Here is a 17,609-nt window from a genome sequence, read left to right as displayed (position 1 = left end):
GTGTGTGTGTGTGTGTTTCACAGCAGTACAATGATTGGAGTACATTTGTTGGTCATTTCCTAAAAAACATTTAAGTCATTAAAATATGCTCTGGTGTAATTTACTGCAACATATCACAATGTTTCCTTTTTTACTGGTAAGCACTGTCAGTGTGTTTCACTCCTGTTTATGGCTGTTTTGTGACAATCACCTGACTGGAAGTAGCTGTGGGTGTTCTATATAAGCCAAAGGAAAGAGTGACACCTAACCATCTCCCATTGAAAGTTTCAAGACACACAAACAGGTGAGAGGAACATTACACACACACACACACACACACACACACACACACACACACACACACACACACACACACACACACACACACACACACATCCTGTGTTTTTTGCACCATTTCAAAAAAGTTCAAGACAGTGATTGTCACAACCTATTTGTTCTTGTGTGTGGCAGCATGAGGTTGTTGATCATTGCAGCTGCCTCTCTGGCAGTGGTGAGCTGTGCCAGCCTCTCTCTGGAGGACCTGGAGTTCCACGCATGGAAACTCAAGTTTGGTGAGAGAGCGGTCAATTCATTTTTCTGTTTTACCATACCTATGCTTTAGAAAACATGTTGGCTACAAATGAATGTGATAGCGACGTTTTAGTGTGCAAGGGAAAGGTTGAAAACATGGTTTTACAATGCATCAGCAGATGCTTAAAGTGATCCTGTAGTTTGATAGAGAGGATGACATGCATCAATGTGAAGATCTACCTCCACAGGGGATCACTGTAATACAGGCAGTTCACAGGAAATCACAAGAGCTACTGTATGTGATGATGACTTTGCCTTGGGGCAGAGTGTATGCTTAGTTTGTGTCCTGACACTGAACATATGCTCAACACCACCCTGATTACACTTTACTGTTCTACCTTTGAGGAGAACCATCACAGACACAGATTACAATGTTCCATTGGATGAAGTAATAAGGAACTCAAACGGCCATTTGAAACGGCAGCCAATTCAAATCTAGAACTGCACGGTATAATTCTAGTAGAGAAAACCTCCCTCCTCAAACCTGTCTCTCTGCACCTCCTCTGCGCCAGGTCGCTCCTATGGCTCCCCTGTGGAGGAGGCCCAGCGCAAACTCACTTGGATGGAGAACCGCAAGCTGGTGCTGGTGCACAACATGCTGGCTGACCAGGGCATCAAGAGCTACCGCCTGGGCATGACCTACTTCGCTGACATGGTGCGATATTCACTCACGGCTGTTCAATGCCATTTCAGCTCTGAAATTAAGCATTAAATATTGGATTACATTTAAATTTGTATTTAATGCACTGCAATTGTGAGTAGCGAGTAACTTAACTTTTTACTTGTATTTTGCTACTGTCACTTTATAAATATATAACGATTCAAGCCCTCTCCCCACTGTGTGTGTCAGCGTGTATGTGTGTGTGTGTGTTTGACTAAATATGCTTTCTCTCCCACAGGACAACCAGGAGTACCGAGACCTTGTGTTCCACGGATGCCTGAAGAAAGCCAACGTCAGCAGTGGCAGCACCTTCCTGGGCCTGAGCAGGCTGGGGGACCTCCCCACGGAGGTGGACTGGAGGGACAAGGGCTTCGTGACAGACGTCAAGGACCAGAAGATGTGTGGCTCCTGCTGGGCTTTCAGCACAGTGAGTCATATGGGGAGATGGGAAATGTAGTAAAAAAAACTGATTCAGAGTTTATGTGTGTGTGTGTGTGTGTGTGTGTGTGTGTGTGTGTTTTGTGTATGTGCTGTACATGTATGTGTGTCTACATATAAGCTTAAAGAGCCTACCACATGGAGTTGTTTGCCTATAATGTTGAAATGGTGAAATATTTTCAGCTGAGTCATGTAGTCATTCTGTGGGCTATGCGCACCAAGATGTGTTTGATTACACACAATATGAGTTTCGAAATGAAATCATATTACTACAGCACCTGATAATTGACTGCAATTTCTGTTCATGTATAAACTACGCACTCTCCTCTTATCTCTGTTAGACTGGATCTCTGGAGGGCCAGAATTTTAAGAAGATGGGTAAACTGGTCTCTCTGAGCGAACAGCAGCTGGTTGATTGCTCCGGCAATTTTGGCAACATGGGCTGCATGGGTGGCCTGATGGACCAGGCCTTCCAGTACATCAAGGCAAATGGAGGAATCGACACTGAGGACTCCTATCCCTATGAGGCTCAGGTAAGCAGCAGCACTGTGGGTACAGTTAGGATAAAAAGAAGGAACAACACTGACATCTAGTGGACAATGTTTGTTACTGCCATGCGATTGAAGAAGCAATTGATTACTGGCGAATTCTTAGGTGAACTAGGCCAAAGGACCAAGGGTGCACCGTAAATATAAATGGTGTGTAATAATTATAATTATAGATCTATAACATAACAAGAATCATTGAAGCATGGCAGCATTAAATAGAAAGAGCTCTAACATATCATAGTAGAATTCTAAACAAAATTCAAATCACATAAGTCAGTAGACATGTAACACACCTAACACCGGATCTCTTGTCATCACCACAGGACGGGAAATGCCGCTTCAAGCCCAACAGCATCGGTGCCACATGCACTGGCTACATGGACGTGACCAGCGGTGACGAGAACGCTCTGCAGGAGGCCGTGGCTACTGTGGGACCCGTGTCTGTGGCCATCGACGCCGCACACTCCACCTTCCAGCTTTATGAATCAGGTAGCGCATAGCCCACTTACCTAATCTCAATTTAAATTAGTGCCTGCACAACGCAAATTAAATGATATCAATAGACACACAAACTGATCCATATTTCGACAGTAAAAACAAACAAACAGTACTAGCTATCTTCTAATTACGAAATTTAAAACACAGAGAGGAGCAGATAAAGATTTTTTCTTTATTCCCTTAAGAGCTGATTGATGCTGTGTGATTTGTCTTACCTGACTACAGTGATCAGCTGATGTATTGGTTAATGGTGCCTGTGGCTTTAGGGGTCTATGATGAGCCTGAGTGCAGTAGTGAGGAACTTGACCATGGTGTACTGGCTGTGGGCTACGGCTCAGAGGACGGAAAGGACTACTGGCTGGTAAAGAACAGGTAATGGACAGATCAGAAATGAGTTTGTGTGTATGAGTGTGTGTGTGTGTGTGCGTGTGTGTGTGTATTAGTGTTTGTGTTTGTGTGTGTGTGTCACACAGCCAAGTCATTGTTTTACACTGAAGAAAAAACCTGATGCACAGCTACTGAACCCCTCTCCTGTATGTATACCTAAAAATGTGTAAATGTTATTTATTTATTTATTTATTCCGTCTGTCTTCTTGTCTTGTTTCCAGCTGGGGTCTGGACTGGGGTGATAAGGGCTACATCAAGATGACCAGGAACAAGAACAACCAGTGCGGCATCGCCACAGCCTCCAGCTACCCCCTGGTGTAAAGCTGAGGGTTGGGCGCTGCTGGGGCAGGGGCAGGGGCCTTCTTATTGCAATCCACTGAACCAGGATACAGGGCCACAGAACAAAACCAAACAAAGTTTTAGCCACTCGTGTCAATTATGGTGCCCAGTGATGCTTAAGTTGTGCACCATGTAGCCTAGACACATACACATTCCTAATATCCGTAATTAGTTATTTCTGGGGGAAAGTATGCACAGGTGCAGTCTGCATCATTTATGAATGCTCCATGAATAATAATACATGACATGAACATGAAACATGAGTTTACCTTGTGATTTGATACCTCGTTTGAGACTAGGAAGCTATTTTGCGGCTGTGTGTGGATGGGACAATCATGTCTGTAACTGTAACACTACATATGGATTTATCTGTGCTTTTAATTGTTTCATAACATTCTGTAATCTCATAGCAATGCCACCTCTGACAGACAGACAACCAAATAAACAAACTACCAACCATTCTTAAATTTCCTTGAATTTTAATCCACTTATTGCATGACAACAAGCATGACAAAGAAAAGCATTCAGTGGGTCACTCTGAGTCATGAGGTAACATTATACTAAACATTTTTGTCTTAAATGTAACTTTTTATTTTAAAACCTTTGCTTAAAAACACTTACATTTAAGACCTTCACTTAAAACACTTACATTTAAGACCTTCACTTATATCTTTCATGAGATGGGTGACACTTTTCTAGACCACTTACTAAAGGTAGTGTAATTACGCTCAATACTTTTACTACCACCATACTTAAGTGATGCACACATTTTTCGTTAACATTTTTCACCTTTGTTTACCCCAGATGAATATGAGTGAATGTTGAAGTGGCTCCAATAACAGATGAAAGTCATAATATAGTTGAGGGTGGGGCTACATACAATAATATTAAAATCTTTAAGACTTTAAGACTGAAGTGATATTCTAAATAATGACTTGTAACTCATAACGGAGTCAATTTCTTAGTAAGGTCAAGTCTGGTTTTCAGACCATTGTGTAAAAGAGGAATGTTGATGTTTGTCCAGGACTGGTACTATGTGAGGTGAAGGTTGCAATGAAACCTCTATTCCAAAAAATCCACAACATCACCACAAACATATTTTCAAGGCAGGAGGTAACCCATGGATTAAAACAGAGACAGGCTAAAGTGATTGAGGAATCATACTACCAGGTGATAGGTAGCCAATTTGTATAGGCGTACGACTTACTTGGACATAGGCTAGTGCACCATTTTTGTCACTGCATCATTTTTTCAGCCATGTTGAGAGCAGCGGTCTCTGTCTCCCCTGAACTAGAGCTAGCCCAGGGGTATGTTTACCAACTGTAGATGTGGAATATGGCCTTAGTAGTAGTTTATTACAGTGCAACAGTTACCATGGTCAAAATACACAAGACTGGAACTGTCCCCGTTTTTATTTCATAGATAAAACATTGGATATTTCAATTAAATATTGACTGCCGAATTGGATATGTCCCCTGTTTTCATTTCAGAGATCTGGTCACCTTACCCGAAGTACATGTTGTAATGAGAAATGCTGATGTAAACTGTGATCATCACAGCCAGAACAGGAACTAATTGAAAACGCGAACAGAAACTTGAGGTCACGTGGACAAATCTGATTTGTAGCAGAGAGCGGAGAAGTTAAAAGAGCATATGCATCCTTCACCTAAGGGCAGAAGAGTCAGTGTTTAAACACTTACCTGTCAAACTGCTTCTCATCACCATCCATAGGATCTTACAGGGAACTCTCAAACAGGTAGGAAATATTCAAACTCTCTCTCTCTCTCTCTCTCTGAAATACACACATATACCCGCTTTGCTAGAGAATGTAAACTATCTGTAATTCAACTATGAAAAAAGGAAATAAAATAATGTATTAGATAATGAATTAATTGATAATCTTGTCTATGAAGGTAATGTACCTTTAAACAGATTCTATGAATGAATGAATGAATGAAATAATCTATTTAAACAAAAACCAGCAAGGACACCACAATGTTTGAATATACTCCAGTAAAGAGTACCAAAAACACCAGGGCATTGGAGGCCTGAGAGAGAGGAAATGAAACAGAAAACAAAGAGAAAAAAATAATACAGGAACCACCGATGTCTGAGAAGCCAATATGACTCACAAACTTTTTAACATTAAACAATCCTTTTTTAATTGACTCAGATCACGCCATCGCTTGCCATATCACAAGCCATAGCTTTAAAATCGTATATTAGACATTAATTCTAACACTTAAGCAATATTCATTGACTTGGATATACAGTATGCCACTAACAGCATTGTTCATTCAGTCTCAGAAAATAGTGCAGACCAGTGTGTGTGGTGTGTGTGTGTGTGTGTGTCACAGCAATGCAGCTGTTGTAGCTGTACAATGATTGTAGTACAGTAGATCGTTGGTCATTCCCTAAAAATGTATTAAGTTGTTCAAATATGTAATTTTCCGCAGCATATCACAATGTCTCTTTTTTACTGGTAAGCACTGTCAGTATGTTTCACTCCTGTTTATGTCTGCTTTGTGACAGTCACCTGACTGGAAGTAGCTGTGGGTGTTATATCTATGCCATTGAAGTTTCAAGATTTCAAGACACACAAACAGGAACCTCACACACACACACACACATCCTGTTGCACCATTTCAAAAAGTCAAAGACAGTGATTGTCAAAACTTATTTGTTCTTGTGTGTGGCAGCATGAGGTTGTTGATCATTGCAGCTGCCTCTCTGGCAGTGGTGAGCTGTGCCAGCCTCTCTCTGGAGGACCTGGAGTTCCACGCATGGAAACTCAAGTTTGGTGAGGAGGCTCAAAAGAATGTTATCATATATTCTTGTAACCAATATATCATTGAAGTCTTCATCGATCATTTATTGAACAAAATACACCAGAATATCTTTCCTTCTGCCTAAAACGTTTCCTGACATAAAGGCAGTGATGTTTCTCTCTCCATGCTTGTCCTATTTGTGCTGCAGAGAAATCCTATAGCTCACTTGAGGAGGATGCCCATCGTAAAAACATCTGGCTCTCCACCCGCCGCAGGGTCCTGATCCACAACATCCTGGCTGATCAGGGCATCAAGACCTACCGCATGGGCATGAACCAGTTTTCTGACATGGTAAGAGGGTCTAGTTGTCACAGAGTAACTCATGACAGAATAGCTAGGTGTGTTCAGTATGGTTGTCCTCTTCACTGTGGTGTGTTTCAAGGTGTTTTAAGTGTTTGACATGTTTAGTTTACGAGAAACAATTCCTCTTCTTTTACAGGACAGTGAGGAATTCAGTCAGACTGTCCTCAGAAGAAGAAGCATGATCCCCTCCAATGAGACCAAAGCCATGCCCCACAGAGGCACAATACCCTCCCAACCTAAAGGGGGCGCTGCTAAGCTGCCTGACTCTGTAGACTGGAGGGATAATGGCTGTGTTACACCTGTGAAATACCAGGGAGGGTGTGGATCCTGCTGGGCCTTCAGCACTGTAAGTTACTGAAAGAGGAATAATTTTATGTTTGTGTGTATGTGCATGAATGTGCATTTGTGTGGACATAAACTTGTCATATTACCATGCATTTCAGGCAGGTGCACTAGAGTCCCACTACTGCATAAAATATGGAAACCTGCCCTCTCTGAGTGAACAGCAGCTGGTGGACTGCACTGGGTCCTATGGAAATCAGGGCTGCAATGGAGGTTGGATGGATCCTTCATTTCAGTATGTCATTGATAACGGGGGGGATAGAGACAGAGGCCTATTACCCCTATGAGGGAAAGGTACTGTAAACTATTCAAATCAGCCTCTTCAGCAGGCATCATGAGGTAGTAGAATGTTATAGAAATAGATAAACCAATGAGGGAAAAATTAAAGGGGGAATCCGTATTGCTTAAAATGGTGGATCTGTAACTGTATAGCTATGTACTTATAAATTATCTTTGACCGTGGTGTGTGGAGTATCAGTGACGTGCGGTGAGGTTCGTGGCTGGTGAGGCACTGACTCTTTCAGAGTCAGATTTACAAATACATAAACCCAATAGAGTATCTTAAATCACCATTCAATTGGCAGCTTGCACATTGACTACTGGTTGTTTTTCATATCAGCATTCTTTACAGAGGTATAGGTAAGGTACATACAGTTGGCAGCTGCTAATGAACTCTTTCATATGAAGTTGCACAAGCACCCTGAGGGTTTCTACCTTTTCCCATTATAATTGAGTTAAATCGAGGAGACTATAACATCAGCTAGATAACCAGCTATCATTTCATGCAAATTGAACTCTTCCAATTAAATCGTTTAAGGTTATTAAGTTTCCTTAGCTAGCTAATTAGTTAGCATAGCAACTGGATATAGCAACCAGGAAACACAACTTTAGCTGCAATTTAAGTTTAATTTCTCAAAATCAGCTCAACAATAAAAAGCAGTCTTGGGTTCAAAGTGATCACAACCACTTGTGTGATGTTAAATGGCTTCACATAGACATTAAACAATCCTAAGAGAAATAATGGGAAATCAACGGAGCTGCCGCTGTATGTCCAAAACCAAATTTATTCTTGAGGTTCCAAACATTTTCAAAGCAATTTGGCTTTGAATGTGAGATGTCGATCGAATTATCTTCTGTCCCGTCGTTTGAAGCATACCTTTTAGCTCCAGCATTGGTCTCCCATCATTGATCATTTCACGTTTGGACTGAAAGTCCAGTTTTGAGAACAGCTTCAGCTTAGCAATAAAAACGTCCATTTTCGCCGTCAAGATCAAGTAGAAGTGTAGAAGAAGAGCAACGTCAGAACCAGCATAAACCCGACCGGTGCGCTCTCGCACGCCTCCCTCACGGTGCAAACCCATGACAGCGACGCGATACGCTTCCATCGCTTTGAGTGGGCGTGTTGTAGCGTGTGGAAATAGCATTTTCAAACTGTCAGAGACGACACAAAACAATCTGATTGGCCGCTGCCGGGTACAATTTTTGCGCGAATACAAAGTTCTAACATTTTGCCCGCGAATACAAAGCTCTAATATTTTGCTGCTATCTAGTCAGACTAGCCGCGCAGGCGCTGTGTGAGTGGAGAGGAGACGATGACAGCCCTCGCTGTACTCAGCTCTCGTGAGATCGGTTGTAACGTGAACTGCAGAACGGGATATGTGAGATGGTTTTTCAGTGCTTTGTCGACACAAAAATCAAATAATAATGACAGAAAAAAGTTTTGTCGCTAGTCGCTTTTTGCTAATAAAGTCTCCAAGGGGGTCTGGAAAGTCGCCAGATATAGCGACAAAGTCGCTAAGTTGGCAACACTGCTCCCTCATTGAGGCAGAGGTACTGTGTGCCTCACCTAAGTGCTTTTTCAATGCAGATTTATCTCAGATCAACAAGGCTAAATAGGTTCTACGCATGCGCACGCTAAACCCAGTTTGTGAGCGATTGCGCAATCCTAGGTGAGGCACTGCCTCTGTCGGCAGAGATAACATATTGACTAGAGAATCCGTATTGAAACCGGAAGTCGTCACTTTACTCCGGTCTCTGGTTGGATGAAACTTGTCACATGTCCTGAACAGAAATGGACAAGGACCTTTGATTTATTCTTTAGGAACCATGTCGATGCCTGGCTTTTAATGTTGCGTCACGTTGTTGAAGTTCAAGTTCAACATTAATAGCGATTGAATTACACTTGTGTCGGTGTAATCGCTAGCGGTAAATAAACATTAATAACTTGAATGACTGATTAAGGATATATGTTACACATCCAGGGCCGGATTAAGACATTTTGAGGCCTGGGGATAATTACCAGGATGAGGCCCCTATATCGCCCCGACGCACATCATGACACGCACACAAACCCACTCCAGGTGCACTGACACATCAGTGATTTAAAGTCCACAGAACCACTCTATAAATATGATCAGTTTAAAGCCAAGGACAATGTATGTGTGTAGTAGGCTACACTGTAGACAATAATAAACCAATAATGTAAAAGTATAGCCTACATATTTCCATTTATTCAAAAGCAAAAACAAGGCTCTAAATAGCCAGGGAATGACCATTATAGGTTACTCAAAAAAACAAACACAAGAAGGCAGACAGTCAGATATACAGTGCAACATCTCCAGGGTGGAAAGCATTTGAATTAGCTTACATTCAAACAAGCTATTTAAAAAAACTATTTTACAATAATGGAGCCATGTTGAGTGTTGGCAGCCGCGGCCTGACATAGAACAAACATGTGACTCACCATCACCACGTTAGTGATATTAAAAGGCCCGTTTTCTGCTCTTTCTCAATGCAAAGTCATCAATGAGCTCTTCAAAGTCCAGTTGGCGCAGTATGTCATGCTCTATTGACATTAAAGTAAAATTGTTCAGTCTGTCCTCGCACATTGATGTCCTCAGTCTATGCTTAATAATTCCTAATTTGGAGAATGACCTCTCCCCACTGGCATTACTAACGGGCAATGTAAGGTAAATCCCCAGCGCTATCTCCACATTTGGGTAAACAATGGAGATGTCTCTCCCGTATTAATGAAAGTAGGTTTTTCTGTGTTGTTGGGTCAGTGAGAGCAACTCGGGAGAAATTCACAAACTGCACTAGATCTGCGTTGTATTTGGTCTGCAATCTGACACTTTGTTCACGTATTTCACTGAGGGAGAGTTTTTCAAGTCGAGTAAGAAATCCAAAGTATCTGCAGGTTTCTTTATAGACTGCATGTGCTTTCTTTGACCGGACATTTTAGCGCATTATTTTTGTTTTCACTCTGAATTTTTCTTACGTTATGCGCGGTGCCGTTGACTCATTCGACATCGGGCAACCTGAGGCCCCCTGGTGGCGAGGCCCAGGGCTGCAGCCCCTAAAGCCCATTGTCTTAATCCAGCCCTGTACACATCACAAACACACGTAATCGATGTTTTTTGTGTGATAATTAGGTAATAGGTAAGCTAAAAATTACAGTATCTTACGCAAGCTAATTTACCTAGCTAGCTAGCTAGCAATTTAATTACACTTATGTCGGTGTAATCGCTAGCGGTAAATAAACGTAAATAACTTCATTGACTGATAAAGGATATATGTTACACATCACTAACACACAATCGATGGGTTTTGGGGGGAATGAGGTAATTGGTTAGCTTAAATTACAGTATCTTAGGCGAGCTAGTATAGAGCTAGCTCTGTACTATACGGTGTGTGGTAAGCCCGCTGTCGAACGTAAGATGTCGACATTGCCTCTGACGTCCCGGAATTAACAGTGCTAGCTTTGTGTTTGGTCATATAGCTTCGTAAAAGTTCGGTTAACAAGTCACTTGTGTGTTTAGTTGTATGACTTCGTAAAAGTTCGGTTAACAAGTCAATTGAGTATTGAGCCGTATAACTTCACGAAAATAATAATAATTTAAAGAAAACCGATCGTTTAAATGTCAGGCGATCAACATAATTTCTCAACGAAAAAGTAAAGGTCCTGTTATTAGCCAATCAAACAGAGTAAATCACCCACTTCCGGTTTCAATACGGATTCTCTGGTCAATACGTTATCTCTGCCGACAGCCTCCCCTGTCTCCCATAGACATATATACACTGCCTCCCCTGACCGCACGTCCCGCGCTTTCTCCCGTCTATTTGAACAGGACATGCGCAAATTCAGCGATTTTGATTATACAAATGCTCGAAATGATTGGAATCATGTTGAAATTACATCTATACCACAGATCAGTAGAGACATTTTTTACTTTTCACGATGACGGCCTCCTCTGACCGCACGTCCCTGGGAGTTATGGGTCTCTCCACATTCATTCAGCTGGGAGTCTGATCTTGTACACCCAGAATAACTGCCTGGAAGCGTTGCCAAGATGGCTGCCAAATGGCAAGACTAAGGACTTTAATGGTGGTGATATTTTGGCCTAATCTAGGTCTGGTAAACTCTAAGGCCATTTTTAAATGTGACAGGATTGCGATGAAGTAATGACAGTACTGAGGAGGAATAAAGCCATCACTGGGCGGCCTTCTCCAAACTCACCAATGTGCCATGACCTCCTTACATGATTAAGAATATACTCATATTTTTAATATACTTTCTCTTTTTAGCAGCCATGTTTGTATTGCAGCAATGTTTGTGGTCACAGCTGGTCATTTATACACATTGACTGAAAGTGCAGTACTGAACTGACTCTAGGAGGGAACTGGAAAATGGCTTTGGCTTATCCTTTTTCTAAAAAGTATTTTGATTTCAATATAAAAAATCAGAAATTACTGTGAGGATTAATTCCTGTAATTCAACTTCTAGGGCAAGGTGCCAATAACATGAAGGTCATGAGTTTGATTCCCAGGAAGCACACCTACGGACACAAGTCTCTGCTAAATGCAATGATGCAAATTAACTATCACAAGAAATGCAGTTTCATTTTGTTGTAGACCTGGTGCTTGTTGCCCATGGGAAATGTTGCGACAGAAGCATGTTCTAATGGCCCTCAATTCAATATCTATCAGGATGGATCCTGCCGCTTCAATCCCTCTGGTGTTGGTGCCACCTGCAGTGGATATTCTGATGTGACGCCCAGTGGCGATGAATCTGCACTACAGTGGTCCGTGGCCAATGTGGGACCCGTGTCTGTGGTCATTGATTCTGAACACTTCCAGAACTATGGATCTGGTGGGTTGTCTCTTACACCTACGGTACTGTTTATTGCATTGATCGACTGACTGATTGAATGATTGATTGGATCTAAGGGGAGCCCAAGATAAGAATGGTGGGATATTTAGTTGGATAGATAGACAAAATGACTCATTGGTTAATTTAGTGTTCATTGTTTTGCAAAGGTGTCTTCAATGACCCTGACTGCAATAGCAATCAACATAACCATGCTGTGTTGGTGGTGGGCTATGGAACTGAAGGTGGTCGAGACTACTGGTTGGTGAAGAATAGGTAGGCTGACATCACATCATAACTCAAATAAGATCTGTCTATCTATCTCATGGTGGTGTATTAAATAAATGCCTGAACAGTAGTGGTGACAGCCTTTTTTGAATGTATTTGTATAGCTGGGGTGTTGCTTGGGGAGAGGAAGGCTACATCAAGATGTCCAGGAATCAGGGCAACCAGTGTTTCATTGCATCTTTTGCCTCTTATCCTATAGTCTGAGGGTGAGTTGGTGACACATACTGTATGACTCGGATCACATAAGATTTGAAACACTATCTATATCTAGAGATTATTAGTGTCAGTATTTTACAGTACATTCAAATCATACATTCAATAGAAATACAATACATTCATTTGTTGATGACAGAAATTCCACTCGGTTTAACAATGTAATTGGAAAAGTGAATTGGAGAAATGATCTGATGTGCACACAGTATTGATTTAATTTCCAGATTTATACTCCTTCCTTTCAGTTAGGTTCTCTGACCAAGGAAGTAGGAGAGGACATATAGCGCCTAATACATGAGTAAATAATTAAGAGGCCACCAAAATCGAAGAAGTCACAAGTTTAGAAAATGTTCTATATTTCATGTGAATATGTTTAACACTTGAAAAGTATTAGGTGGCTTAATTAACAAGCTAAATGGGTTAGGACTCATAGTGAAAGTCCTCTGTGACAAACCTAATATTTCACTGTCTGTTTGTCCCACAGAGGTCAATCGGAGACAACTACGCGACAAGACGACTAGAAACCTCACTGATCTTTTCTTACTATGCAAAAAGGAAAAGTATGACTTCAATTTTCAATTATAACCTTTCATTTTCATTTTGCCACAGTCTCACCTTCAATTTTCAGCTCTCAAATGATGTTGTCTGAAAATGTTTGATGTTTTCAGGGAAATGTGTCTTTTTAAAGACGTGTGGTGTGAAGTTTCCCCATAACTTAGTAATAGCTGTTTTCTAGGTCTGTAGCCTGTTATGTAAACATTATGGGAGCCTGATATGGGATGGGCAAACCATCAGTAATTGCAATAGCTGACATCATTGGGAGTTAAAGATCATTATCTAGCCTATCAGCTGATCTCATGTTGAGGGGAGCCAGTGTGAAAACTAGATAAGGTTCTTATCTTATTTTTATTTGACGTGCAGAAAATCATGACATTTGTGATCAAAGGCTTTCTTCAACTGTCCTAGCACAGTTCTTCTCAGCTGAGAGGCTGAGGTGTCTTCCCTGAGGGTTAGACATTCACTGATTGTGTATCTGTACACATAAATGTATATCGTCACAAATGCTGACTGAAAGTATATCCCTGTCTTAAGTCAGGTCAGGCTTTGTATTCCATGTGATCTCAGCACCACTTACATAACCACAGTGGTCACATGTTTGATACGTGGCGTCCAGTTTCCTCTTCCTGCAGCCATGTATATAATTGACCAAAATACAACATAGATGACTTCTGATGTAGTGTGATGTTTATATATGTTACCTAAATAAAAATGTCATCTTCAGAACATGAATTTGTGTTTTGTATCATGATTTTTTCAGCAATAAAATTCTTGCTCATGTTGACATCAGAGTATGGACCCGCTTCCGTTTAAGTGCTCCTAATATAATGTACTTCAGTAAGCTGCTAATAATTTAACATATGAATGAATGATATGTAACGTTTGTTGCCAACACCAACTCTAAACCTTATCCTAAGCAAAACACCAAGTATAAATTGTAATGATCTGTCCTTAAAAAGGGGCTGCATTGATCACGTATCAAGTACACAGAAAAACCTGACATACAGTGTTGCCTAATATATCTGTACTAAAACGTAAGCAAAGGAGGAGGAGATATCAACTTATTTGGTCATTTCAGCCCTTTCTGGCACTGTTGGATCTTCCGTCCAGAACTGAAAGTTTTGGTAACAGAGCTGTTCTTGGCAAGCGGTACCTGATTATCAGCCATACATCATCCTGCGTCAAAAAGTCTGCGCGTTCACGTAAAACCCTTTCTCTCCGCGGTTGGCAATATCCTCTAACAACGCCAATGCAGCCATATCTTCTATTGAAAACTAAGCCACTATCAGACTTTTTATAGGCTATAGATTGAGCTAAATGTTTTCCACGCGTTTTTGTACTAAGGACAGTGCTGTGGACTGATGCTTTTTCAATTATTCAAATTGTTAAATTGATTTTATTGAGCGAAACATTAATTTGGCCTTTTACCATTGGTGACGATGATGATGATGAAACTGCGTGTCGGCGCTCAGAGAGTTCCGAATTCCTGCAGTACTCCAGTATTGCCACAAGGAAATATACTTACTTGAAATAGAACCTGACGTAGAGATACGTCCTTTTCCAAATCTGTACTTTGACGTGGATTTGATTGGACGAACACTCTAGGATCAAATCTGTGCGTAAGTACGTTTTATAAATGAGGGCCCTTGTCTGTAGCGTGAGTAGGTCTGGATAAACAATATATTGTAGAAATGTAACAGAGCAATGTTATTCTTTTCACAGCAAAGGGACTTAGATAAAGACAGTGCAAGTGTTGTCAATCTTAAGACAGGACGATGTGCTAATGACAGAAATATAAATGCCTCTCGGGATGACAATTGTCGCTTCAAATGCTCTGATCTTGGCGCCTCCTGTAGAAGATACACCAAGGTGAAAGCTCCAGGAGATGAATCTGCCCTTCAAGAGGCTGTGACCAATGAGGGACCCGTGTCTGTGGCCATTGATGCTGAGCAGGACTTCCAGTTCTATGAGTCTGGTGGGTTCTGGGGTACATTTTTGTCACTGTAGGTCATATTGAAATGGTTAAAGTCTGATCACATTTTGAAGAGAGAGTTTGATTGCTTGGTTAAATGATTGGTTTATTGGTGGAATGATAGATTGACTGACGTAAATGCTTTTACAACCATTCTATCCATCTATCTATCTATCTATGCACAGTATCCATCTAACTCTCTGTCTGTGTGTCTGAGAACAGAAGAGCAATTATTACTGTAATTTCTGGCTTGTACTAGACATGAAAAGAAGAATTTCAACTTTGAACTTTCATGAACATATGAGGAACTGATAGTTATTGATTATTCTAAAATGTTTTCAATGTAGCTTCTTTAACACATGAATAATGGTGTGAGGTTTCCCCATCCCCCAATGAGATGAATTTCCCCATGCATGAATACATGCTGTTTTACAGGTTTGTACACCTGTTTATGGGTTACCGAGATACATTTCAACAAATTGAAATTCAAAAAGGTGTTTAAAAGTGATAAATAAACCTTGTATTGCATAGATCAGTTCTCTGGGGAACACACTCAGTACCCCAATGAGTTTCATTATACTCCAGCACAAATTTTACATCAAACAAATGTGACATAGTTTCTCCCTATCCAAATATCTGTACAGATAATAATGCTGCTTTGAAAAGGCCACCCTTGTTTGACCGCAACCACAGCCTATGTCTGCAATCACAGTATAGACTGTGTTTGGAATGGCTAAGATTGAGTGATGGTCATAAAATTAGTCCATGCAGTTGTGTTCCTATGTGTTCCAAGCAGTAACTCACATTACTTACTAACTTGACACAAAGTCAACTGTCATGCGCTTATCTTTTATCTTCTCCCACGATTATCAGTCCCCCTAGGATTTTGCGAGCCTTTTTTTTAGATAGTTGCGGCCTAAAATGCCTGATTTCGCGGGAGCTTTTCCAAAAAAATGCGATGAAATTTGCTGTGTTTTTTAGATGTTTGTTGCGATGAAATTGCGGGAGCAAGTGAACGTTGCGATAAAACGTTGCGAATTTCCCTCTTCGTCATTATAATTGAGTAATTTGTTGAAGAATAAGTAATTAATGAACAAACATTAATTAAATAATAAAACCACCAAATGGTCCTCTAAATAACCTTACCAACATGCCGAACAATAGATTACCAGGACTAGAAAAATGTGGCAAAATAGGCCTTACTTATCCACAACGAGGTGCAACTGTTGGTAAGACTAGATAAAATGTTACGAGCCATCACATATGATCAAAAAAAAATCACAGTTCAAATTTTTAAGTGCACAGAACCTCACAGCAGAATTAAGCATAATTTATGCTGAGGACGCCTAAACAATGCAAAATCAAGTACTCTTTTTTGTATCCATTAATGTCTTGAATACATTAAATAATGTAAACATGCATTATTATTATACACAGTCCTTTACTGGAAACACAACACACCTTCATTAACAGTACACAGAACTTAAGCCTATGTATACACTGAATCCATATTCAAAAGGTGTCAATACATTTATGTTTGTTTGAATGATACAAAACAATTTTATTTAGTTGGGTTTAGTTTAGTTGTTGGATGCAACAGTCTGTAATCTGTCTTCTCGTCTGACGTCCTGCCTGCATTTCTGCCGTTCTCCTTCTATGTTTTGCGGTGGCAAAGTGCTTATCAATCGACGATATCCTCTTATGTTCGACCACAATGTGGCATGCGGTGCAAAATAGTTTCCCTCCGCTTTCGTGTAGAATGCCAGGGTGCTGCTTTTCGCTATCTTTTGCTGTTATTTTGGTAACAAAATGCTGCTGCTCTCGAACATAATACGGAAGTAAGGCAGAAGGGAGGGAGTTGTGGGAGACGACGATGATTGGTCAAATTTGCGGAAAGTTGCGGTGATTGGTTAAAATTGCAACGTAGCGCTGAATTCACAGGGATTGGTTGAATTTGCGTTAATAGTTGTGATCGCAACATCGCGAGATCCTGGGGGGTCTGGATTATGGTAATTTCCACAATACAGTCTAGTGTCACACCATTCAGAAGTGACATACTGCACATCTGATGCTTTAATGTAGCGCCTGGAAAATATCTCATTATATCTAATATCTAATCAATATCTATTTGTCAGTGTGATTGATGATGCCACACTTGATAAAAAACTGGAACTTAGATCACCAGACTAATTGTTGTCATTAAAAATCAAGATGGATACATGAGTTTATTATGTCCCATGAATCATTGCATTAAGCTGGTCTGAGCGAACAGCAGCTGGTCGATTGCTCCGGCAAATTTGGCAACATGGGCTGCATGGGACCAGGCCTTCCAGTACATCAAGGCAAATGGAGGAATCCACACTGAGGACTCCTATCCCTATGAGGCTTAGGTAAGCAGCAGCACTATGGATACAGTTAGAATTAAAAGATGGAACAACACTTACCTCTAGTGGACAATATTTGTTACTGCCATCCGATTGAAAAAGCAATTGATTTCTGGCGATTTCTTGTGTGAAGT

At 40.8% G+C, this 17,609-nt stretch overlaps 1 protein-coding gene and 1 pseudogene across 1 annotated transcript; both read left to right on the top strand.

Annotated features, from left to right (window-relative positions):
• The first annotated feature begins 180 nt into the window (after positions 1-180).
• Positions 181-3,902, top strand: LOC105908271 (procathepsin L-like). Its single transcript, XM_012836750.3, has 8 exons — positions 181-283; positions 451-551; positions 1,083-1,225; positions 1,470-1,658; positions 2,011-2,202; positions 2,541-2,706; positions 2,982-3,087; positions 3,324-3,902. The coding sequence occupies exons 2-8, from the start codon at positions 452-454 to the stop codon at positions 3,421-3,423; spliced, it is 996 nt and encodes a 331-aa protein (XP_012692204.1). The 5' UTR covers positions 181-283; position 451; the 3' UTR covers positions 3,424-3,902.
• Positions 3,903-5,066: 1,164 nt separating this feature from the next.
• Positions 5,067-13,851, top strand: LOC105908269 (annotated as a pseudogene).
• Positions 13,852-17,609: the final 3,758 nt, after the last annotated feature.

This window comes from Clupea harengus, chromosome 14 (assembly GCF_900700415.2).
Source record: "Clupea harengus chromosome 14, Ch_v2.0.2, whole genome shotgun sequence".
NCBI classification, from domain to species: domain Eukaryota; kingdom Metazoa; phylum Chordata; class Actinopteri; order Clupeiformes; family Clupeidae; genus Clupea; species Clupea harengus.
This window is presented reverse-complemented; position numbering and strand designations above follow the sequence as displayed.

What these genes read in the sequence shown, in the direction of transcription:
- LOC105908271 (XM_012836750.3), top strand. Translation starts at nt 452, where the DNA reads ATGAGGTTGTTGATCATTGCAGCTGCCTCTCTGGCAGTGGTGAGCTGT. An exon ending in CGCATGGAAACTCAAGTTTG is followed by an intron (nt 552 to 1,082) that starts GTGAGAGAGCGG and finishes CCTCTGCGCCAG; the next exon opens with GTCGCTCCTATGGCTCCCCT. An exon ending in CTTCCAGCTTTATGAATCAG is followed by an intron (nt 2,707 to 2,981) that starts GTAGCGCATAGC and finishes CTGTGGCTTTAG; the next exon opens with GGGTCTATGATGAGCCTGAG.